The sequence below is a fragment of the Mustela lutreola genome, chromosome 1, assembly GCF_030435805.1.
Source record: "Mustela lutreola isolate mMusLut2 chromosome 1, mMusLut2.pri, whole genome shotgun sequence".
NCBI lineage: Eukaryota > Metazoa > Chordata > Mammalia > Carnivora > Mustelidae > Mustela > Mustela lutreola.
This window is the reverse complement of record NC_081290.1, coordinates 23992416-24017428: the sequence shown is the minus strand read 5'-3', so window position 1 is coordinate 24017428 and position 25013 is coordinate 23992416. Positions and strand designations below refer to the sequence as shown.

Sequence of the window (25013 nt, the reverse complement as noted above, 5' to 3'; positions counted from 1 at the left end):
AGAGGGGGGGGAAACAGGCTTCCCGCTGAGCAAAGAGTCCGATTTGGGGCTTGATCCCAGGACCCTGAGATCATGACCTGAGCCAAGGGCAGAGGCTTAACCCACTGAGCCATCCAAGTGCCCCATAAAAGTTTTTTACTGGAGCAGAGCCATGCTCTTTCATTAAAGTCTTCTCTGTGGCTGTTCTCCAGCTCCAACATCTGCAGTTGCGTAGTTACCACAGAGACTTTGTCGCCCGTGAGATTAAACATTGTCCCTTTAAGAAAAAGTTTGCCGACTCCTGTTGTGGTCATCCTGGTTTCTTTCCTGTAAACACCCTCTGTTAACTGATCACTGAGACCTGGCGTGCATTAACAGCGATACCAAACTATACTGCCCTCCCTCCGCGCCCCTCCACACACACACATACAATGACTACACGCATAATAGCTGCTTTTTTCCAATTTAAAAAATATCTTCCCGATTTTTCTTTATTGGTATAAAGAAAACATTCTAATTTTTACTTTCCTTCTGTTTTAGAAAACATTCTGATACACAGAGCATAAAGAAAACATTCTAATTTTTACTTTTCTTCTGTTTTAGAAAACATTCTGATACACAGAGCAACCCTTTGTTTAACCAGTTCCCTGTCGATGGACATTTAGTTACTTTGTGATGGACATTTAGTTACTTTGTCGTCTGTTACTACGGATGACAGTACATTTGCACATGCTTCTAGTACAGAGAGATGAACTCCCCTAGGGCTCCTGTCGTAAACTTCGCTTCAGACGTAAACTTCGCTTCAGACGTGTACCTGCCGTGCCCACGGAATGCATTCACTTTCTCCTGAGGATCGCAGGTGGTTAGGGGTAGGAGGTGTCGGGCTAGGCCTTGCTTACGTGCTTCTCTGTAAGCTGGATCTTGAGGAACCAAGGCGAATCAGAAAAAAGATGTAGGAAGGGCAGTAGGACTGCGTGACTTAAGGCTGCTGGTTATCAGAAGCTCAACAGATTCTTGTGTTGCGCTGCCCAGAACTTTAGCCCGAGCCATGTGGCCATGCCGGTGTGGAGAAAAAGGAATGCCGTGTTCCCAGAGTAGTGCTTTGGCTATGTCGGGTTAAGTAAAATATTATTAAAAATAACTTTATCTGTTTTTACATTTTTAAAACGTGGTTACCAGAAAATGTAAATTCTGTGGCTTGTGTTATTTTCTGCTGGACACTGCTGCTCTGGCCCATCCTTCCATAGGGACCGTGAGGCTCATCGTTAGTGACCAACTTAACCAATTTCGTTTTACAGGGATGAAACTGGCCATTGTGGTACGTTGTGATTGCTGTGTGTCCCTGAGTGCTTGCTGTGTGGCTAGGCGTCATCCTAAAGCTTTCTGTGTGGGAGCTCATTTAATTTTCACAGCAGCCCTGCAGCTTGAGTCACGGGGAGGTAAGCTTCCGGGCCCAAGGTCGTACAGTAAGTGGTAAGGCCTTGGCTGTGGGCCCGGGCAGTCTGATTCCAGAGCCACGCATTAAACCGCTGCAAGTTATCCTGAAGGTGAATTAGAAAAAGGAGATGCTCCCTGCACATTGTAAGCAGTTAGGTCTTTGACAACCAGTGATCATTTTCTCACCTTGTTATTAGCACTTTAAAAATTTTTTAAAGTTTCAAAATCGACCTCCGTAATACCCTGATGCTTCGGTTTTCAATTCTTATCACAGTGGTTGGTGGTTTAACACTATTTTTTTGGATATCCAAGACTAGCCTAATATATGATAAAAGCTGCAGGTTGATTTTCTTGTGTTGTGTATATAGCAAGTTTTTAAGAATATGTGGTTTTTTGTTTTGTTGTCCTTGGAAGGCAAGTTTTATTTTGTCGTCATATCACAGAGAAACAGGCTGAGTAATAAATCCAGGGCTTTATGGTTGGGAATTATAAGGTCGGGAGAATATGCAGTTTTGATCCCTGTGTTTTTAAAAGTAAACATTTTCTGGTTTTGAGCTTAGAGCTAATTGATTATAAATGGTGTATATTTTTGGATTTCAGCTCCTAAATACTTTACAGTGAAATTCCTTCATACAGGAGGAAAATGGTTGTATTAGTGAGAGCCAAGTTGAAATGCTTATTTTTTTTAATGATGCTTAATGATCTAGGGTATTTGAAGAGAAAGGAAGCTCATCTTTAAAGGACCGTGAGCATAGATGGAGCTAAAATGGTCATGGAGAGAAAGCAAGAATTTCTTTTTCTTTTTTTTTTTTTTTTTTTTTAAGAGTTTGTTTATTTGAGAGAGAGCAGGAGAAGAGGGACGGTCAGAGGGAGAAGGAGACTCCCCACTGAGAAGAGCCTAATGTGGGGCTCCATCCCTGGACTCCGGGATCATGACCTAAGCTGAAGGCAGTCGCTCAACCAACTGAGCCACCCAGGTGCCCAAGAAAGCAAGAATTTCTTAAAATGGTAGTTGGTTAATAAAGAGCTGGCTTCCAAGGCTGTCCTTTTGATTTAGTCCTAACATCAGATATTTTCTAAAACATTAAATTGCCCCAGTTTTTAGCTCAGAGGTCTCGTCTGATAAATGCTTAAATCTTGCTCATCTTTACTGTGGAATTGGGACTCCCGTTCCTGTCGTGAGTTGAGGAATGCCGTGTGCACTAAGAATTTAGAATTTTATTCTTACCTCTGACATCTCTGACTAGGACCTTTGTAAATCAAAATACTTCTGTTTTTTACCCTGTCAAATATCATATGTGTTTCTGGAGTTTCTTTCTCTTTTTCATCTCTTAGGTTTCTAGAGATTCATGGGCTTTAGAAGTTAATTAAAGGTTGGCTGTTAGGCTAGGAGGGGACATTCAAAAGCGATTTGTCTAGTCCGCAGTTTCCCAGCCTGGGAACTAGAGATGAATTCTTCGCTGTGGAGGTTGGGGCCGTCCTGAGCATGGCGATCTGTCCATAGCAGCACCTGTGGCTTTTGCCTGTCAGATGCCAGGAGTTCACCCTCAGTTGTGACAGTGTCTCTGGACATTGCATTAAGACCCTTGAGAGACAAAATGGTCCCGGTGGCGGACCTCTGACACAGTGCATGTCCCGTGAGGGGAGGTCCTCTTCTCTGGAACTCAGAGGAGGAGACTGGCTGCCTTCTCTAGCCATCCAGTATGGCTTCACATGGCTATCTTGGGGGAGAACTCTTTTCTCTGGGGTAAGCTAAAATCTGCCCGCTAAAGCTAGCACCTGTGACTTTCTAGTGCTACCTCTTGGGGCCCCGCAGTGTAGATACAGACCCGCAGACTTTTTGCGGCCGTGGGAACATAGGCACCTGGTTTCTCCTTGTCCCTTCTTTGATTGTTTTAGAGCCTGAGTTGGAAACTTTTTTTTTTTAATGGGCCAGGTAATATTTTAGGTTTTTAAGATCTCCGTTGCATGGTTTTCCCTTCCTTCTTCATCTCTCCCCCTTCTGTCTCTCTTTTTATTTTTTGGAACCCCTTAAAAATGTAAAAGAAATTCTTTCTTTTAAGGATTTTATTTTTTGGACACACACAGAGACGTAGCCAGAGAGGGGCCACGGGCAGGGGGCGAGGGAGAGGAAGAACAGGCTTCCTGAGGACCAGGGAGCCCAGTGCGGGACTTGATCCCAGGATCATGCTCTGAGCTGAAGGCAGATGCTTAATGACTGAGCCACCCAGATGCCTCTATAAAAAACATTCTTAGCTGACACAGGCTGGTCGTGGCCTCACAACAGCCTGCCACCCTCTATCTAGCTTGAGAGCCTCTTCTGTCTGGGATGATCTTCAGGGGGCAGGGCCTTCTCCACGGTGGTGCCCCAGAACTGTGCAGGACTGCACAGATAGTGTGCAGCTGGGCAGCACAGAATAATGGACTTGTTCCTACCGATTAAAAAGTACTTCAGGTACTTCTTGCTTCTTGGAGCATGGTCACATTTCAGCTTAAAGTGACCTTAATGCCAACCAAGACTTAGGTTTGTTGTTTTTGTGTGTGTGTTTTTAAATTCATTTAACACAGAGAGAGATCACAGTAGGCAGAGAGAAAGGCAGAGAGAGAGAGGGAAGCAGGCTCCCCGCTGAGCAGAGAGCCCGATGCAGGGCTCAATCCCAGGACCCTGGGATCATGACCTGAGCCGAAGGCAGAGGCTTAACCCACTGAGCCACCCAGGCGCCCCAGGTTTGTCGTTTTTATTAGACCACAGGACACCTCCTAGGATTGTTTAGATACTGGCATAGCACTATCATATATCCAGCTCTATATGTGTACATCTTTTTAACAGTTTTAATTTTTTTTATTGACGTGTAGTTGACACGCAGCATTACATGAGTTTCAGGTGCACAGCATGGTGATGCGACAGCTCTGTATGTTTGCTACCTCACAGGTGTGCCTACTGTCTGTCACCAGACAAGGTAACCATGCACCGTTGACCGTATTCCCGGGGATGTCCCCTTCTTTCCCATGATGCACTCCCTCCATAGCTGCAGGCCTGGACCCCCACTCCCCTTCCCCCATCTTGCCCGTCCTCCTACCCCCACCCCTCTGGCAACTATCAGCTCTCTGCAATTATGAGTCTGTTCCTGTGTTTTGCTTGCTTTTTTGTTTTGTTTTTTAGATTCTATGCGTAAGTGAAACCAGATGTTATTGTCGCTCTCTGATTTCGCTTAGCATAATACCCTCTAGGTCCATCCATGTTGTTGCAGTGGCAAGATCTCATTTTTTTTTGAAAGACTTTATGTATTTATTAGAGAGAGAGCACACAAGCAGGGGTAATGGGAGAGGGAGAAGCAGACTCCCACTGAGCAGGGAGCCCGACTCAGGGCCCTGATCCCAGGACCCCAGGATCATGACGTGAGGAGGCCAAGGCAAATGCTTAATGGATTGAGCCATGCAGGCGCCCCAAGACTCATTTTTTTAATGGCTGAGTAATATTCATTGCGTGCGTGTGTGTGTGTGTGTGTGTGTGAGAGAGAGAGAGAGAGAGAATACTGTTTCTTCTTTTGTTGGTGAACACTTAGGTTCTTTCCCTGTCCGGCTATTTTAAATAATGCTGCAGTAAACATAGAAGTGCATAGATCTTTTCAAATTAGCGTTTTTGTTTGCTTTGGGTAAATACTCTGTACTGGTTCATAGGGTCGTTCTATTTTTAAGTTTTTGAAGAGCCCCCGTACTGTTTTCCACATTGGCTGCATCAGTTTACATTCCCACCAGGTGCACGAGGGTTCCTCTTTCTCCATGTCCTCACCAACATGTGTATCTTTTTGATCCTAGCCATTCTGACAGGTGTGAGGTGGTACCTCATTGTGGTTGTGATTTGCATTTCCCTGGTGATGAGTGATGTGGGGCGCCATTCCATGTGGCTGTTGGCCATCTGGATGTCTTTGGAAAAATATCTCTTCGGGTCCTCTGCCCATTTTAATCAGATTATTGGGGTTTTTTGGTATTTTATAAGTTCTTTATGTATTTTTATGTCCAGCTATATTAAATCACAGCTAGAGCCATTTCTTGCTCTAGCCTGTTGAGAACTTTCTAGATCCTATTTTGTCCTGTAAAATGTTAAAGCAGCTTCTCTCTGCTTTCTTTGACTTGAATGTTTGGTAAACATATCTGACTCTTCCATTCAAGTTACAAATAAAAATCTGAATGAGACATAGCTAAGAACTAATCTCAAATGTTTGGGAAATAGAGTAATTTTAATATTTGGCTATAGCTGGTCTCCTTTAAAAAATTATTTTGCAGAATTATACTTGGATCTGCATTGTAGCATCTATCAGTTAGAAGTTTCGGTCGTTACAAATGGCTTTCAGAGTCCTTAGTGAGTTAATGACAGTGACAGAAAAACTTCAATTCACATCCAAAACTAAAAGAATTTTAAGTAACGATTTTTTCCAAGAAATAGCTGATACAGCTGTATGTATCTTTTTTATTTCAGAAAGGATTTACACCAGCTGCCCCGGTTCATGGCAATAAAGAAGATCCAGCTACTCAGACGAACTTGGGATTTATCCATGCATTTGTTGCTGCCATATCAGTTATCATTGTGTCTGAACTGGGTGATAAGACATTTTTTATAGCAGCCATCATGGCAATGCGCTATAATCGGCTGACGGTGTTGGCTGGGGCTATGCTGGCCTTGGGCCTAATGACGTGCTTATCAGGTGAGTGTGCTTTTTTCTTCCTCATGACCTTATTGAATTAAGGAGAAAGCATGGTGTGGGGCACTGAATCATTGACTAGCTAGTCAGGTGCACTTGGGTTGACACAGTTACAGAATTAAGTAAACAGAAAATAGTGTCAGTTACGTACATTACTAAAAACCATGTTATACTTTTAAAATTAAAATTTCAAAGTTTGGAAGAAATTCGGACACTTGGAAGCTGAAGACCATCCTGCTCAAGAATATTTGGGCCCATCAGGAAATCAAAGAAGAACTTAATCAATTTATGGAAACCAATGAGAACGAAGACACATAGATCCAAAACCTACTGCGTATGGGAAAGGTGGTCCTAAGGAAGAAATACATAGCCATCCAAGCCTCACTCAAAACAATAGGAATGTCCTGAATACACACACTGTCTTTACACCTTAAAGATCTGGAGAATCAACAACAAATTAAACCTAACCCACACATGAGAAGGGAAATAATTAAGATTAGAGGAGAGGTCAATGAATTAGAAATCAGAAATACAGTAGAAGGGGCACCTGGGTGGCTCAGTGGGTTAAAGCCTCTGCCTTCGGCTCAGGTCATGATCCCAGGACCCTGGGATCGAGCCCCGCATCAGGCTCTCTGCTCAGCAGGGACCCTGCTTCCCTTCCTCTCTCTACCTGCCTCTCTGCCTACCTGTGTTCTCTGTCTGTCAAATAAATAAATAAAATCTTAAAAAAACTAGAAGCTGGTTCTTTGAAAGAATTAATAAGATTGACAAACCACTGGCCAGACTTACCCAAAAGAAAAGAAAAGAGAAAGGACCCAAATTAATAAAATTATAAATGAAAGGGGTGAGATCACAACTAACACAAAGGAAATAAATACAATTATCAGAAATTATTATCCACAGCTATATCACAATAAATTAAGCAACCTGGAAGAAGTTGATGCATTCCTGGAAACCTGTAAACTGCCAAGACTGAAACAGGAAGGAATTGACAACCTGAATAGACCAATAACCAGTTACGAGATTGAAGCAGTGATCAAAAACCTCCCAAAAAACAGGTGTCCTGGGCCTGTTGGATTCCCTGGGGGAATTCTACCAAACATTCAAAGAAGGAATAATACCCGTTCTCCTGAAGCTGTTTCAAAAAATAGAAACAGAAGGAAAACTTCCAGTCTCTTTCTATAAGGCCAGCATTACCTTGGTCCCAAAACCAGCAAATTGGAGACCCGTATCCCTGATGAATGTGGATGCCAAAATTCTCAACAAGATCCTAGCTAATCGGATCCAACAGTACATTAAAAGGATTATCCATCATGACTAGGTGGGATTTATCCCTGGGATGCAAGGGTAGTTCAATGTTTACAAATCAATCAGTGTGACAGAAGACATAGAAAAGAGACAAGAACCATATGGTCCTCTCAATTGATGGCAGAAAAAGCATTTGACAAAATACAGCATCCTTTCCTGATTAAAATTCTTCAGAGTATAGGGATAGAGAGAACGTTCCTCAACTTCATAAAATCCATCTATGAAAAACTCTATAGCAAGTATCATTCTCCATGGGGGAAAGCTAAGAGCCTTCCCATTGAGATCAGGAACATGACAAGGATGCCCATCATCACCACTGTTGTTCAACACAGTACTAGAAGGCCTAGCAACAGCAATCAGACAACAAAAAGAAATGAAAGGTATTCAAATTGGCAAAGAAGTCAAACTTTCTCTTCACAGATGACATGATCCTCTATGTGGAAAACCCAAATGTCTCCATCCCCAAATTACTAGAACTCATACAGTAATTTAGTAATGTGGCAGGATACAAAATCAGCGTCCAGAAATCAGTTGCTTTCTGATACACTAACAATACAACTGTGGAAAGAGAAATTAGAGAATGGATTCCATTTACAATAGCACCAAAACCACAAGATACCTTGGAATAAACCTAACCCAAGTAAAGAATATATGCTCTAGGAAGTACAAAACACTCATGAAAGAAATTGAAGAAGACACAGAAAGATGGAAGAACAGTCCATGCTCAGGGATTGGAAGAATAAACTTTGTGACAATGTCTATGCTACCCAGAGCAATCTATACTTTCAGTGCCATCCCAATCATAATGCCAATGGCATTTTTCTAAGTGCTGGAACAAACAATCCTAAAATTTGAAACAAGAAAAGACCCCGAATCGCTAAGGAAATGTTGAAAAAGAAAAAGCTGAGGGCATCACATTGCCTGGTTTCAAGCTATATTACAAAGCTGTGATCACCAGGACAGCATTGGTACTGGCACAAAAACAGATACATAGACCAGTGGAACAGAGTAGAGAGCTCAGATATGGACCCTCAACCCTATGGTCAACTAATCTTCAACAAAGCAGGAAAAAATATCCAGTGGAAAAAAGACAGTCTCTGCAGTAAATGGTGCTGAGAAAATTGGACAGCTATATACAGAAGAATGGAACTGGACCGTACTCTTATACCAGACACAAAGATAAACTCTTTGTTTTTTCATCCAGAGTGGATGAAAGACCTCAGTGTGAGACAGGAATCCATCAAAATCCTAGAGGAGAACATAGGCAGTAACCTCTTTGACATTGGCCACACAACTTCTTTCAAGACTTGTCTCCAAAGGGAAGGGAGACAAAAGGGAAAATGAACTTTTGGGACTTCATCAAGATCAAAAGCTTCTGCACAGCAAAGGAAACAGTCAACAAAACAAAGAGGCAACCCACAGAATAGGAGAAGATATGCAAATGACACTATAGACAGAGGGCTGATATCCAAGATCTATAAAGAACTTCTCAAACTCAGCACACACAAAACAGATAATTATGTCAAAAAAAATCAGTAGAAGGGGGCACCTGGGTGGCTCAGTGGGTTAAAGCCTCTGCCTTTGGCTCAGGTGATGATCCCAGCGTCCTGGGATGGAGCCCCACATTGGGCTCTCTGCTTAGCAGGGAGCCTGCTTCCTCCTCTCTCTCTCTCTTTGCCTGCTGCCTGCCTCTCTGCCTACTTGTGATCTCTGTCTGACAAATAAATAAATAAAATCTTAAAAAAAAAAAAAATCGGTAGAAAACACGAACAGGCACTTCTCCAAAGAAGACATACAAATGGCCAACAGACACACGAAAAAGTGTTCTTCATCATTAGCCATCAGGGAAATTGAAATCAAAATCACAATGACATACCACCTTACACCAGTTAGAATGGCAAAAATCGACACGGCAAGAAATGGCAAGTGTTCTTGAAGGTGTGGAGAAAGGGGAACCCTCTTACACTTGTTGGTGGGAATGAAAATTGGTGCAGCCACTTTGGAAAACTGTATGGAAGTTCCTCAAAAAATTAAAAATAGAGCTACCCTGTGACCCAGCAATTGCACCACTGGGTATTTACCCCAAAGATACAGATGTAGTGAAAAGAAGGGCCCTATGCACCCCAATGTTCATAGCGACAATGTCCACAATAGCCAAACTGTGGAAAGAGGCAAGATGCCCTTTAATAGACAAATGGATAAAGAAGATGTGGTCCATATACACAATGGAATATTAGACATCAGAAAGGATGAATACCCAACTTTTGCATCAACATGGATGGGACTGGAGGAGATTATGCTAAAAGTCAAACAAAGTCTTATATGGTTTCACTTACCTGTGGAACGTAAGGAGTAGCATGGAGGACATTAAGAGAAGGAAGGGAAAAAATGATCCATGAGAGTCTATGGACGTGGGGAAACAAACTGAGGGCTTTAGAGGGGAGGAGGTATGGGTGAGCCTGGTGATGGGTATTCAGGAGGGCACGGATTGCATGGAGCACTGATGTTATACACAAACAATGAATCATGGAACACTACATCAAAAACTAATGATGTGCTGTATGGTGACTAACATAACAGTAATTTAAAAAAATTTCAGCTCATCACAGCCAAGATCCATACTCCTCAATTATTCGCTAGTTTTTTATCCTTGGTTTGCCTGTGTATACCCTTGTGGGGTTTTTTGTTTGTTTGTTTTTCAGTCCAGATAAGCTTCTGTCTGATTTCTTAGAAATAGGACTCAAGTCACAACAGAGGATTATAGATTGTAGGACATTTCAAGGGCATGTTGGAAAGCAGTAACTGTTGAAGGACATACGGTAATCAGTAACAAGAGTCACTTTAAGTTTGTTGTGTTTGATTAAGCTCTTCTTACCCATTATAATACAGGGATGAAATGTTCTCAGATTCCCAGTTTGTGTTACTATTGTATCGGCTTCAGTTTTTCAAAGAATTAGACCATGAGAAAGTAAACTTAAGAAAATCATGAAGCATAGTTGAGTCTCTGTTTCAGAAACCACCCCAAGCGACCCAGTTGGGCGGAAAACAGCTTTCCCCTGTGAGTCAGGCCTTGGTGGGAACCTCACTGCTAGTAGTGGCCTCCTGATGAATTCCTTAACCAGCGAGCCTCAGTGCCCGCTCTGTGGAGTGGAGACGATCACGCCGAGTTCCCATTTCCCTTGGAGGGCTGAGGTCTGTGTAGTGTTGCGGCTGCTGGGTCCTTCACCCCTCCGCACCTCTCCGACCTTGCATGGAAGCTAGTTCTTCAAGTACAGAGCAAGTTCGTTTTTGGCTGCTTGGATGTCTGTTAAGGTTTATGTCATGTTAAACCTATTACACATGAATATTTTACAGATTAAAATAATCTGACTTCTTCTCACATTTTAGAAATTTGCTTTAGTGTTATTCATAATTCATAATAAAAACATTATTTTTTTTCCAAAGCAAATTTTGATATAGAGAATAGGAAAAGTGGAGCGAGTTGTTGGTGAAGTCATGTGTTGGGAATGAGTTTGAATAATACCAGAGAATTTTATTTTTGAAATGATTATAACTGTGTGCCTCAAAATCTTTTACGGATTTTGCTTGTTCAGATCTAGCTTGGTCAACACTGTCATCTGCTGCACAAATATGCATACAAATGGAAATTTTTTTTAAAAGATTGATTTATTTTAGAGAGTGTGCACATGCAGTGGGGAGGGCTGGGAGAGAGGGAGAGAGAATCTCAAGCAGACTCCTCGCTGAGTGCAGAGCCTGGTGTGGGATTTGATCTCAGGACCTTGAGATCACGATCTGATCAGAAGTCAAGAGTCGGAGGCTTAACCAACTGAGCCACCCAGATGCCCCCATAAATTGAATTTTAAAAGAGACTAACAGTTTTCTTCTTCTTCTTCTTCTTTTTTTTTTTTAAGATTGATTTATTTGACAGAGGGAGGGATCACAAGTAGGCAGAGAGGCAGGCAGGGTTGGGGGGAAGCAGGCTCCCCACTGAGCAGAGAGCCCAATGATGGTCCTGGCTTGATCCCAGGTCCCTGAGACCATGACCTGAGCCGAAGGCAGAGAGAGGCTTACCCCACTGAGCCACCCAGGCACCCGAGACTGACAGTTTTCTTTAAGTCTCCAAATGTTAATATTGTTTATAGATGAAGTTACAGTTCTTAATAGTACACAGTTGATTAAATGCAAAATATATTACAAACTAAGTACATTTATATTATATATGTTTAGCTAATATATCACACTACCTAAAACATTTTTTCAAATTTGGACATGCATCTCTTAATGAAATGATTGAACTGTTTGTTTTTAAGTAGGTTCTGTGCCCAGTGTGGAGGCCAGTATGGGGCTTGACTTCAGCCTGAGATTGAGAACTGAGCTAGAATCAAAAGTCAAATGCTTAACCGACTGAGCCACCCAGGCGCCCCAGAACTGTTCTTTTAATTAGTTTATATGTCTGTGGACGAATATTTTTATTGACTAAATGAAGTAAGGTTTAGCCTCAACTCTAATCTTCATGTTTTTTTAATAGAGAGTTAAAGGCGGGGAAATTTTATTGACCTAAATAAGTAGATAGTAAGAAATTTTGTTATAACTGTACTCAGTTTATTGGCGTCCTCCTGAGTTTTAGGCTAAAAATTATATACTGGTCTGTCATCACAATAATGTTTAATGGCTTACCAGCTAGCAGTAACACTAAGTAAGATTTTAAATACTGCTCTTGATTTTGTTGAAAGCAGAGAATTGGAAACCATCAAGTATACCAAAAAGAGTTTCTCTGAAATGTATCCAATGACTCTTCTTATACACATTAGTCTTTTCCTTAGAAGTATCTTATTTAACTGGCTGTATTTAGAAATGATCGAGAAAGTGGAAATATTGTTCATTTTAGTGTACTTCTGCCAATAAGGAGTTTTGTTTAAAAACTGTATCACATCATATATTTTGAATACATTTTGCCAGACCTGGGAGCTGCAGAGTTAGGTCGTTCAGTTTGTGGAAACTGTCTACGGCCTGCTGTAGTGGCTCTAATGGGTGAACAGTAAATCATCCAGGCCAGGCTTGCTTTCGGTCTGAAGTCATTTGACTTAGTTTTTTTTTTTTTTTTTTAAAGATTTTATTTATTTATTTGACAGAGAGAGATCACAAGTAGGCAGAGAGACAGGCAGAGAGAGAGAGAGAGAAGCAGGCTCCCTGCTGAGCAGAGAGCCCGATGCAGGACTCGATCCCAGGACCCTGAGATCATGACCCGAGCCGAAGGCAGCGGCCTAACCCACTGAGCCACCCAGGCGCCCCTTGACTTAGTTTTTGAAGTGAAATGAATGTGATACGCATCTCATGACAACCATCTGCTTTAGAATTCTTCTCAAACGGTTGGTGGGGGTGGCATTAGGCACGGCAGCCTGCTTGGAGAGTGCCCCTGGGGCGAGAGAAGACCCCACAGTCTTCGGTGTTGCCTTCTGATGCTCTCTTTGCTTTGTGGTAACAAGACTCTGCCTAGGGAAAAGGCATTCATTTGCAGTGGTTGGGGAATGAAAGAGTCAGGATTTCTCCGTCAAAACTGTCATTCCTGCCAAGGCTGAAACTCCGTATTTCTAATGCCATGAGTGTTAGTTCCAGTAAACGAAATGCCATTATTTCTGATGTCATGACCTTACCAGAAACTTGCATAAGACAGGGAAGCCCCAAAGCCTCGTGTCTGGTTTATGATGCCTTGAATGAGGACCCCACTGGTTTTAGGCCCCCCTCTTTGCTGCCCGAGGGTCTATATTTTTCCATACCGTGGGGACATGCACCATAGAAAGCTGGGCAAGAGGCACAGTGCAGTAAAGGGGACAGAAGGGAAGGGATGAGAGAAAGGGGAGCCTGACTGACTCCTTAACCCGAAGCACATGTCAGGCAGGTGAGTTTTAGGAAAGAGAAGTCAAACTTCGGGGAAGTCCTTGAGAAAGTAGTCTACGTGGCCCCTTGAGAATTCTTGGTCTGTCCCTGGGTCAGTCCCGGTGTGGAGCTTGCACTTGTAGGTCTTGGCTCTCTCAGACGCTGCTGGAGGGCTCAGTGCCAGGCAGGCCCTTCACTTCGCGGCGGGGTTCACCTGGCCGATCTCGGCCCTTCCACGACGTGGTCTAGTCCTGTGTGCTTCGGGGTTCCATTGCCGCTTCCTCCTCGCCTTTCGCCCATCTCATTCCTTCTCCACGCGTCATCCGATTTCTGCTTCTGACACCCTCGCAAAGGCTTCAGTCATCTGCTTTCCTCATTAGGGTCCAGTGTGCATTTCCGTGAGCCCCTCACGCCACATTCCTGGCCGTCCCCACCTTTTTATTCTCTTGGCTCGCGTGTCGCCCTGTGTTTACAGGGTAATCATTGTTTCTCTCTCTCCGGGGGAACATTTTGTGCCATTGAATGTTCATATTCCCCCCAGTTTTATTCCTGGCCTGTCTTCCCGCACTTCACAGTGTCCTTATGCGGAGTGTTCTCAGCTTAATTACCTGAAAGTCGGCGAGTCCCAGATCTCTGTCTCCGCTCCAAGGGATTTTTCTGGGAACTTCCACATCGCCAAGGTGTAGAAGGACCAGGACGTGCAGCTCTGTTCTGACTTGTTGCAAAGTACTTGCTTAAAGACAAGTAACGTCTCCCTGTTCCCAGAGCAAAAGTGCTTGAGTGTCTGAGGGAAAGTTTCCAAAGCAGGAGGAAATACAGGGACAGTAACCAGGAGAAGAAAAAGTAGAAGAAAGCAGGTCGTTTTCTGCTTTCTCTGGAGATGTGAGGCAGAAAACATGGCGTTGGAAGTGTCTCTAAGTATCAAGGGTTTTTTTGTTTTGTTTTTTAGATTATCTGAAGGTAGAAGGAAAACCGAGTTTAGGAGACTTAAAGAGGCTTGCTACATTCCATTTTTAAATTTAAAGCTTTTATGGAAACTATTTTAAACTTACAAAGTTGCATAAATAAAACAGTACAAACACCTATGTACCTTTTATCCAGATTCACTGTTAACATTTTACCTCATTTGCTTTAGTGTTTGTGACCTGTCCATATCTAAATAAAATTATGCATGTGTATGTACGTACATGCTTTATATATTTGTAAATATACGTGACCTATACATGCTTTGTAGGTAAGAATGTACATATACACATAATTTATATACATGGATAGAGTGGTGCATGTTTTACCAGCTCTGTGTTAGTCAGCCGACCTAAAACTATAGCAGTTTTTCCCCTCCTGTAGAGGAGGGAGTCTAGGGAAGGTATTACATTTGTTTCTTTTTAGTCTTTTAATCTGAAATACTTCCATAGCCTTTTCTCATGTTTTATAATATTAATATATTTTTTAAAGAATACACTTCCTCCCCTTCTCATGGGTTTCTCATCTTGTGTTTGTCTGTTTTCTCGTGATTGCTTTAAGATTGTGTATTCTTGACCAGAATACGGCGTAGGGGATGTTTGTCCCTTCAGAGTGTCACGTCTGGGAGAACACGATGTCCCTCTGTCCCTCACTGATGTCAGGATTTCTCTTGCTTGTATCTTCTTCTCTGCAAATAATATGCAGACTTTAAGGGGACACTGTAAGACAATACGGATACTCTGTCCCCACTGTAGGGCCGATTCTCACATGATGTCAGCGTTCCCTTGATGACTGCGGAACGGTGGCTTTCTCGTGCTGCGGCCCCGTCACCGTTTCCCATGGGCCTCCGCACACTGCGCTAAGAGCTCCTTCCTGTCCCATGGGCTTGTCTGTGTGTTGTCAGTAATAAACTGGGGAATTCCCATTTTCAGTGGGTTTTAATGACTTAACTATGTGCTTAAATTGTCCCAGATCCGACTGTTGGGAGCCCCTGCAGGCCAGCTCCTGGTCCTCGTGTCATGCTCCCATCATTGGTTTTGCTCACGCTTGTTTCCCCGTCTGACGAGGTAGTGCAGGTGCAGCTTGTGCCCGTCCGCCCAGCCCTGGAGTTAGCGGTTTGCCTGAGGAGCCTTTTCCAGAGGAATGCCGCGAGAAACCAGGGTCTGCCCGTGAAGTGGGCTCGTTCCTGAGGTGTCTTTGCTTTGTGGTCTTGTTTCAGTGGATGGAGCTAGAAAATTGATGTGTCGTGTATGTGCACACACATCTGTGCAGATATACATGTTCATACATAAAATTAAAACATGTACACATAAGCATAGATTTGATGTCTTTCTAAACAGGATTTAAAATTTTTCAATTTTGTCATGTAGTGAACTGGGAATACATTTGATGTGCTTACACATTTAGTGTTCAGGCAGATTTTAAGTGTCCTTATTTTATAAAAAGAGCGTGTGAAGTAGAGAGTAATTGCATTTAGGGCACCTGGGTGGCTCAGTCGGTTAAAGCCTCTGCCTTCGGCTCAGGTCATTATCTCAGTGTCCTGGGATCGAGCCCCGCCTTGGGCTCCCTGCTTAGTGGAGGGGGCCTTTTCTCCCTTTCCCACTCCCCCTGCTTGTGTTCCCTCTCTTGATGTGTCTCTGTCAAATAAATAAAACCTTAAAAAAAAGTAATTGCATTATGTGTATGGAAACATCCTCTGGCCTTTCCATAGTTTTTAAGTTTTAAATACTGAACTGATAATACTGGTATAATTGTGTTTCATAATTAGGATCTGGGCTCTTGATATGGTTCCAGATACAGTTTTTTGTATAACTTCTACAGTTGTCCTCTTTTTAACAATAGGAAAGAGTGGTACTGAATAAATTTGAGTCTGCTGTAAATGTTATTTCAATATATGTATAGGAATTTTCTTTTGTAAGATCTAATTCAAGTAGTTCAAAAGGAGCAGAGTTGGAATCATACCTACCGTGAGAATCTTGTCGTGATGTTTCACTCTAGAAGTTTATAATTTTAAAGAACTGTGATGAAGAAATACTGCTTACATATGAAGGTGGTATCCAGCTTCCAGGTTATAGAATCGCAGGATCCTTAGAGGGCATCAGCGTTAACTTTCTCCCTGAGGTACTGTGCCCTGCATGACGCGTGGCAAGCCAGTGCCTGGCTGAGTGTGCCTGGAGAGGAGCTCGTCATCTCCCTGTGGAAGACGTGCCATCTTCAGCCAGACCAGACCGCCGATTTCATTGGATTAGACCACTGGCTTGATCGAAGCATCCAGAATTGGTGGAGGGAAAGAAGTGGAATTATTTAAGGTTTAACACATATTAGATTAGCTTCTCATTTGAACCGTTTTCCTTTAGAACAAAGTTCGGGTTAAGATTTATTTATTTGAAAGAGAGAGTGTGTGTGAGTGGGGGAGGAGGAGAGGGAGAGAGAATCTCAAGCCAGCTCTGCCACTGAGCAGGAGCAGACACAGGGCTTGGTCCCCGGACCCTGCGGTCATGACCTGAGCCCCCCAGGCGCCCCGAGACCAGGGCTGAGTTAGGATTCCCGAAGTGCACGACTGCGTGGGTTGGTTGTGCGCATGCTCGATCACTGGACACACTGCTGCGTTTTCTTCCAGTTCTGTTCGGCTACGCCACCACCGTCATCCCCAGAGTGTATACGTACTATGTTTCCACGGCGTTATTTGCCATTTTTGGCATTAGAATGCTTCGAGAAGGCTTGAAGATGAGTCCAGATGAAGGTCAAGAGGAACTGGAAGAAGTTCAAGCGGAATTAAAGAAAAAAGACGAGGAAGTAAGTCATGGCAGTATAAAATATCTGGACCAAAAAAGCACTCCGCTAAGCACCCTCACTGTCCTGAGGTTCGTCAGTGGCTGTCCCTCCCCGTGTGATGGGTGCGGGCCACCCAGAGATGGCTTGTCGCGCCCGGTTTGCGATCTCAGAGCTGTCCGTGATGGGACTCGGGGCGAGTGGGGCTGTGGTGGGCAGGGGCGCGGGGCCGAGTGCCGACCTCGTGTGGGCAGGCGCCTCCCTTGGCGATGATAAGCTCCCGCGGCGCAGGAACTATGCGTTACGTGTGTGACGTGTGTTACGTGTCCTCCCACAGCATTGAGGAGGGTGAGTGAGCAGTAAATCCTGATTTTGTGGCAGAGGAGTGGGAGAATTGAGGGTATAGTGTTTGTCGTCGTGTGTGAGAGGTTCAGAAGAAAAGTTTGGGGTCACGTAATTTTAGTTTCTGGGAGCATAGTCCATAAAATTTAAACACTTTTTAAAAGAAAGATTAAGTAATTTTGTACTATTTTGATTTGCTTCCTGGGATTAATCTACCTCCCTCTCTCTCCTTTTAAAAATTTAGTTTCAGCGAACCAAGCTCTTAAACGGACCAGGAGATGTTGAAACGGGAGCCAGCACGACGATACCCCAGAAAAGATGGCTGCATTTTATCTCGCCCATCTTTGTTCAGGCTCTGACGTTAACATTCTTAGCGGAGTGGGGTGATCGCTCACAACTAACAACAATCGTTCTGGCAGCCAGAGAGGTGAGTGATACCTGAGAAACGGCGGCGTCTGGATCAATAGTGAGACTAAGCTTAACGATGTTACTTTGCTCCAGAGGACCCTGGACGGTCCGTCTGGGCCGAGGGACTGATTCATGTGCTGGACTGTTTTAGACCTCCTCATCCTGATTCTCTTTCAAATGTCGGTGTCCCATTTCTGCATCAGATGGCATTGTGTGTCCCGGCCAAACCGGCGACTTCACATTCCTCTTGTTCATCCTCTTCTCTTCGGGCTTGCTGGGATGATACCGGCCCAGTCGCCGTGACTTGGTTTTGTCTCTCCTTAGATCTGTAGCCTTGCGGGGGTCGCTTTACAAGATCCCACTCAGTAGAACATTAGCAACAGCCTAACGCTCCAGCTTGGGGAAGTTAGTTCATTTATTTACGAAGTTCCGGGTGGTTCTGGGAGTATCCACTCCCCAGCGAGCAGAAGACAGGAGCTTGAGACGTTCTTGGTGCTTGTCTCTGGCCAGTGCGGTTACACTTGACTTGCTTCTGGATAGAGAGTTTGGCGGATCTTAGTCCCCGAATACTAAGGCCTGAGTGCTAAACTGGAAGAGATTTCTGATCACTTTGTCCTCTCCTTTGCTCTAAAGATGCAGAACCTGAGGCACACACTCGGCCACTTGTCCGAAGATAGGCCAGTTGGTAGCAGGGGCAAGGACCGGAAACTGAGGCTCTCTGCCTTCGCGCGTTTCCTTCTAGATCTTGCTTGTAGTTGTCAGATGCCACTTATTTAAAAGATAGCCTGGGGGGGGGGGGGTTGTTTTTAAAATTTTAATCTTTCTTCTGCGAGGAATTAGTTTCTCATGAGGCGTCTTACCGTTCACACCGGTTTCTTAAGATGTCCTGGGAGGGGGTGGCGGAAGGCGGCACTGCTGCTCCTCCTCTCTCTCTCTTCTTGGTCTTAGCGGATACAGGGTCTTTTTTTATATCTGTTAAATTACACGTTTTACCCCACGGTAGGATTTAGATAACGAGCTTGATTTGAAGGTGTCCTTAGCTCCTGGGGGACGCGTGCCACAAAAGAACAAGTTCCTTAACATTGGCCCCAGGTTCAGACAAGAGGCCAGGACAGGGCTGAAGTCAGGCCCGGCCAGAAGCAAAAAAATGCTGTACTTAAAAAAACAAAAGTAACTCCGTTTTTCACTCGTCCTGTATTTTAAAACTTTCTTGCAAAATGTTCCCATAATGGCCGTGCCCTATATTTTGTTGATCTCTAGCCTTTTTTATTGGCTTTCAGATGGCCAGGATTGGGTCGTGAAAGTGAGCGAGCTTTTGGTGGTGGTGGGCGGTTATGATGGAAGAAATCACTGCATTTTTCTTAACAGTGTCGTCTGTGTGGCATGGAGGGCCTTATGAAAGGTCCGGGTCCGCTGTGCCCGTGTTCCCTCGGTCCCGCTGCTCTCTGGCAGCCTGGTGCGTGCCGAGCAGGCTTGTGTCTTGTGACCAGGTCACTGCGCCCCGTTTTGTCTGAAGATGGGGCATTTTTCTACTTCATGGGGTGGTTGTGTGGAGGAAGCAGAGAAGGCACGCAGGGGCCCTGCCACAGCGCCGTCAGCCACCTGCCCTGCTGCCAGCACCGAGGGGACACGTGGTGAGCTCTTCAGGAACAGACATACGGGTGTTCTGTTTTTGTTCCCTTAACATTCCTAACTTTTTTTGGTAATTTTTTATACAAACCATGCTGAAATGCAGCTCAGTTCATTTTAATCTGAACTTTATTTCTGCTCCAACACTGTGTCCTTTGAGATGTTCATTAGGTACTAAGATTGGAAAAAAAAAGGGGGGGTAGGGGATAAGGTTCCGAGGTTCCTGGGTCAAATCACTTTGGCAAATGACAAAGACTGAAAACTTCTGTATCAAAGAAACTTTAACTGTACTTAATCTGTTGATTTTTCAAGCATCACTTTCCAGTAGAATGGCCCTGTCTTAGGATGCCAGCTGAGAGGTGCGAATGTGCATCTGAGCGCCGCAGTCCCACGCTGCTGCCCCCACTTCACGGGGGAGCGCAGCCCCCCCGCCCCCTCAGTGGCAATGCTGTCCCTGCTGCGTGCCACTTCCCTGCCCCGCTCCACGTCCCCACTGGGTTGCTGGAATCTTTGCCTTTCTCCCAGCCCAGTTTCGTGAGCGTTTGGCTTGCGCGCGTTTTCTCCTGTAGGGGTTTTGCCGCTTCCCTCAGTTCCGCGGAACGTTCTCCAGATGCCCCCTCCGCTCCCCCCAGTCTCGTGGGCTTGGCTCTGAGGGGAAACGCGTGTTGGTCCATTCTCTTGCCCTCTAAACCCACTGGCCCCCAGTGTCCGACCGCACCGGCTCTGTGGACGTGGCCGAGCATTCCCTGCAGCCACGGGGCGGCCCCACGGGGCGGCTCATCTCGGGAGGCGCAGTGCCTGGCCGCCGCCGGCTTCTTGGGGCCGCTCTGCCACTGTCATCCCGCGCGGCTGCTTGCCTTCGGCTGTATTTGCGCTCAGGGTCATTCTCCTAGTTCACTCACCGTTGAACTCAACTGGCTCTGAACCTCTCGGCTCTTAACTCCCGTCGGCACCGTAAACCCCGTCTTCATTCCTTCCACTAACTCTTTAAGTCATGCTGGTAGTATTGTAATTCGTCCAGAGAACTGGGGGTGAGAAATACGGATGTCAGGCCTGATTTTTCTCTTCCTTAACACCGAACACTCCCTTATCACTAAGGTAGATCACTTAGGCCTCCTAAAATTCCCAGATCTACCAGGTTTTCTCTGCTTCCAGTCTCCCTCCCCAAGTCCAGGCGATAGCATCTCCCTTGACCACCTTTAATTTTGTTCCCTTCTAGTTCCCTTCCAGTTCACTCTCTGCACTGGACTTCTAAAGCATAAACCTGTTCTGTGACTCTCTGGCTAAAAAACCACCAGTGTCTTAAAAAATCCAAATTCTGGGACGCCTGGGTGGCTCAGTGGGATCAAGCCTCTGCCTTTGGCTCAGGTCATGATCCCGGGGCCCTGGTGGGCGCTCTGCTTGGCGGGGAGCCTGCTTCCCCTCCCCCCACCCGGCCGCCAGCCTACCTCTCTGCCTACTTGTGATCTCTGTCAAATAAGTAAAATGTTTTTAAAAAGTCCAAATTCTAAGCTTTTAGATAGGGTCCTTCCCGAGCTGACCTCTACCATGTTGTGTTCTGTGTTAACATGGTCGGCAGTCGTCTCTTATCAGTGGGCCTTTGCCTCCTAGTATGTTCTGTCCTCCACAAAACAAAGTCAGATCTTCCTGCTCGTTCTTCAGGGCTTGCGTTTCTGGAAAGCTCTGGCTGGTCTTCCCAGTCTGAGCACCTCCATGTTGTGCTGGAAGCAAGCACTGACGGAATGAATACGACGTTCCTGGCGCGGAGTCCAAGCACCGAGGACACCGGAGGGAAGGCAGGCGGGCTCTGTGCCGGAAGGGCTCGCCTGGCCGCCTCAGAAGAGCGGACAGAAGAGCGGACAGCGCCCGAGGGGAGAGCTGTGGGCGGGGTCCCCTCAGCACGGTCCCGCGCCGTGAATGAGGTGCCGAAAGGCCTTATTAGTGCTATTTTGATCTCAGAAACATTTCTGCCGCTTGTAGCTCTATTCCTAGATGTAGCTGGAACATATCCCCTTCGAGCAGCCTTTACACTTTTCATAAATTATACACTTGAACCCGTGGAGCTATTTTTAGGCTGTTGTTCTCCATTTTCAGTGGCGGCCGGTTCTCAGGTAACCATTTCAGCTGCTTTCAAATGAGCGTTACTGTACTTGCTTCCAGGACCCGTACGGTGTCGCCGTGGGCGGGACAGTGGGCCACTGCTTATGCACCGGATTGGCAGTGATTGGAGGAAGAATGATTGCGCAGAAAATCTCTGTCAGAACTGGTGAGTCTTTGGTTTTTTATTCTTTTTTAAGTAGGCTCCACACCCAGCATGGAGCGCTCAAGTTCATTGCCGCTGCTGTTGGACACATAGACTGTTTTTTACATGCATAGATTTAGTAAAATACAAATCCATGTAAAAGCCTTATCGCATTTATAGTCACTTTTTATCAGTGTATTTAAGCAAAAAAAATCATCACGTGGGAAATAAAACTTCCAGGCCTTCCACGTGTTTTGTCAGATTGGGGTTCACAGGTGGAGACGGTTTATGGATTCCACTGAAGAGTTCCTGTGTAGCTGAAAGGGCCTACAAGTGGAATAGAAAAAGTCTCTTTGCTTGTCAGAGGCTATTGAACATTTTCTTTAATAACTGGGTTTGGAGAGGAGTTAGAGTTCTGTTGCTGCTTCTCAGCACTGTCTCCATTATAATTGTCGTTTCTGGAAACAGTGCTGGAGAAGCAGTGGATGATGACTGTCCAGTCAGGCGTATGTAGTATTCTCTGCTGGGGAAGTGTGGTTTGAGTGTTTTTAGTTTATTTTCAAGGTTAGTTCAAGAGATTGGAAGAATAATGGGCGACACCTGAGCTCCCTCATAGAGGAATTTTGCCTGACTTCACTTTTTTTCTCTTCTCTTACAGTGACCATCATAGGCGGCATCGTATTTCTGGCCTTTGCCTTTTCTGCACTGTTTATAAGTCCCGATTCTGGTTTTTAACAAGCCGTTTGCTCGTTTGTATTTCGTTTAAGATAGGTAACTGTTTGTGTACATAGTGTACATTAGAACTAAAAGTGACGGAAAAGACTGTATTTTGTAGCATTGATTTGCGAGTTTGTCCCATTTAATGAAAGTATTATGTCCGAAAGAAGTAATCATTGATTCTGTTTGCAACATGGATTTTTAAGAAACCTGATATCTAAGTGTGGGTTTTTCTTTTCTCCAGCACAATTATGTTCATATGGTCACTGTTTTTTTTTTTTAATATTTTTGGGTTTTCTGGTAGGACAACGATACATAGAACCACTGTACAATGGGGTCTATCCTGGATTTTCTTTTAGCACTGATCCCTTTAATGACTTAGATCTGTTTTTTCTCCTGGATCACTGAGTGATTTGCCTTAAAAGTTTTCTTGGGAGGAATGAATTTTTAGCTTTTAAAGAAGTTTCTTAAGCCAGAAAGCAGTGTAATCACAAAGTCTTTTAAAACTTGGTTTTTCTTTTTAAGAATGAATAATGTATTACTGTTATGATGAGAATTGTTTGCTAGGTCCATTCTCCCTCCTTTTTTTTTTCTTTTTCTTTTTAATTGGGTAGGACACCCAATATAAAAACAGTCAATATTTGACAATGTGGAATTACTAAATTAAAAGAGAATACTATGAGTGTATTCATATTTTTTCTATATTGAATAAACAATGTAACATAGATACAGTGTAAATAAAAGTGGTATGACCAGAGCTTGTTTTCCTTTGTGCATTTTATAAGTGAGTTTGTAACAGTAATTTATCAAAGTAGTAGTAATACTTATAGACCAGTTTCTAAAGTTGATGTTAAAAAACAGTAGCCAGGCATCTTCTAAAGCCTGTCTTTAACTACCTCAGATCGCTCTGGGACATAGTAGCTACTAACAAGGTTAAAAAAAAAAAAAAAAAACAATTTGTATGGTAGAACGGTACGTCAGACCAGTTTGATTCTAGAGCCCATACCCACCAGTCTTTTTATCACACTGACTTCAGTAATCACAGTCATGTCAGTCTTAACTATTAATGATTCTATCCAAACAGGATCACCACTTCTCCCAGCCTCCTTGGTTCTGTTCCCATGCGCAGTAGCCCTGCCATTTAATAGCCTCGTAAAAGCAGCAACAGCACATATTGATGAAAAAGTCATTTTGGGAAACTTTCAAGGAGTTCTCTAGCCACCATAACAAGGGCCATTATAGGGTCGTAAACACAAGGCCCACGTGTAAAAATACTTCAGAGAAATTTCAGGCAAGACCCCAGAATACACCACTGATTCCCCTAGTACAGCCTTAGATGATTAGAAACAGGGCCAACCAATAATTACATTTTATCTTCTGCAAGAAGAGAATGGATGATTCCTTGTTAGGCAGCAGCTGGTACCATCACAGCCCGGCCCAGCAGTGCAGACAGCCTGGCCTGAGAACGAGCCGGGAGCGGTCCTTGAATAACAGCGTAGCTTTCTGAGGCACCACAACCTTCTAACAGGACATAACTACTCACAGAATTTGGTAGCTCAGTCTTGAAGGTACAAGGTAAAAATCGCGAATGCTGTTAAGACTCCATTGCTGAATATAATAAAAGAAAATGTCACTGATTTTAAAATATTTAATAGTCTTCCTTTAAAATCCAAAATAATGTGATTCGTGTAAGTTACGTGCCACATAAAGCAAGTGTTATTTTTTGAGAAATGCAGGTGATACTGAAAAACATAGCACTGAGGTATTTTTTATTTTTAAAATTGAATAAGGAAACAAAGTCTGGATCTAATTATTTTTACATTTACAAAAAAAAAAAAAAACCAACCAATGCTACTGCTTGGCTCTTTTGCTATGATTTTTGGTTCTGAAAACATTACAAAAGTCTGTGGGAAACAGCATTTTAATAGGACATGTAGTTTTAAAAAAACTATGCACATCATAAGCTGGAGAAATGATCAGATACCAAGAGGCCCGAGTGGAAGTAGGCTAATAAGACATTTTACCTCTTCTCAAAGGACAGCTCTGAAAAACAAGGGTAAGCAACTGTAACACCAAATTGAAATGGCAGTCAACAGTAAGTTGGTAACAGAATGATCCACATTTTATATAATATTGTACTTCCAAACTCAGCTCATGCAAATCATCAGAGAACCTAATGTAGCACCATAGAAACCATTCATTATCCCTTAATGTTTCTGTGCAATGTAGGATTTAGGCAGAAGACAGTACCTAGAAAATGTCAGTCTCGTTTTTTTTAATCAGTTTGGATTTCAGTTAAATGATTGCTTTAGGAAAAGCAGGTGTTCTTAAAGTCAATTAGCCATTTATAGCTCTACCCTTTTGGAGGTTTAAGAACAATGGGCTACATCTAATTTTTATTTAAAACCAAGAACCAAGCAGTAAGGGCAGCGATGTCAATAGTAGCACACCGAGAAACCACACAGAACATGAGGAAGAATTTGGTGTATGTTTTTACAGCTATTAACAATTAAAAATTTACAAAGATAAAACTTTTTTTGCACTAACTGGTTTCAGTACAGCACTGAATGTGACTCATCTTTGGGCTTCAATCTCTACATAGACTGAATGTGCAAGTGCCACATGAGGTCCTTCCC

The 25013-nt window shown here is 43.8% G+C and overlaps 1 protein-coding gene across 1 annotated transcript in view; it reads left to right on the top strand.

The window, feature by feature from the left end:
• Positions 1-23134, top strand: part of TMEM165 (transmembrane protein 165) — a 31548-nt gene extending 8414 nt beyond the window's left edge. The window contains exons 2-6 of the mRNA XM_059161067.1: positions 5897-6122; positions 16888-17063; positions 17626-17808; positions 21579-21684; positions 22319-23134. Of these exons, the coding sequence (XP_059017050.1) occupies positions 5897-6122; positions 16888-17063; positions 17626-17808; positions 21579-21684; positions 22319-22395 (768 nt within the window). The 3' untranslated portion in view covers positions 22396-23134. The remainder of the gene's footprint in view (positions 1-5896; positions 6123-16887; positions 17064-17625; positions 17809-21578; positions 21685-22318) is intronic.
• The last annotated feature ends 1879 nt before the right edge of the window (positions 23135-25013 follow it).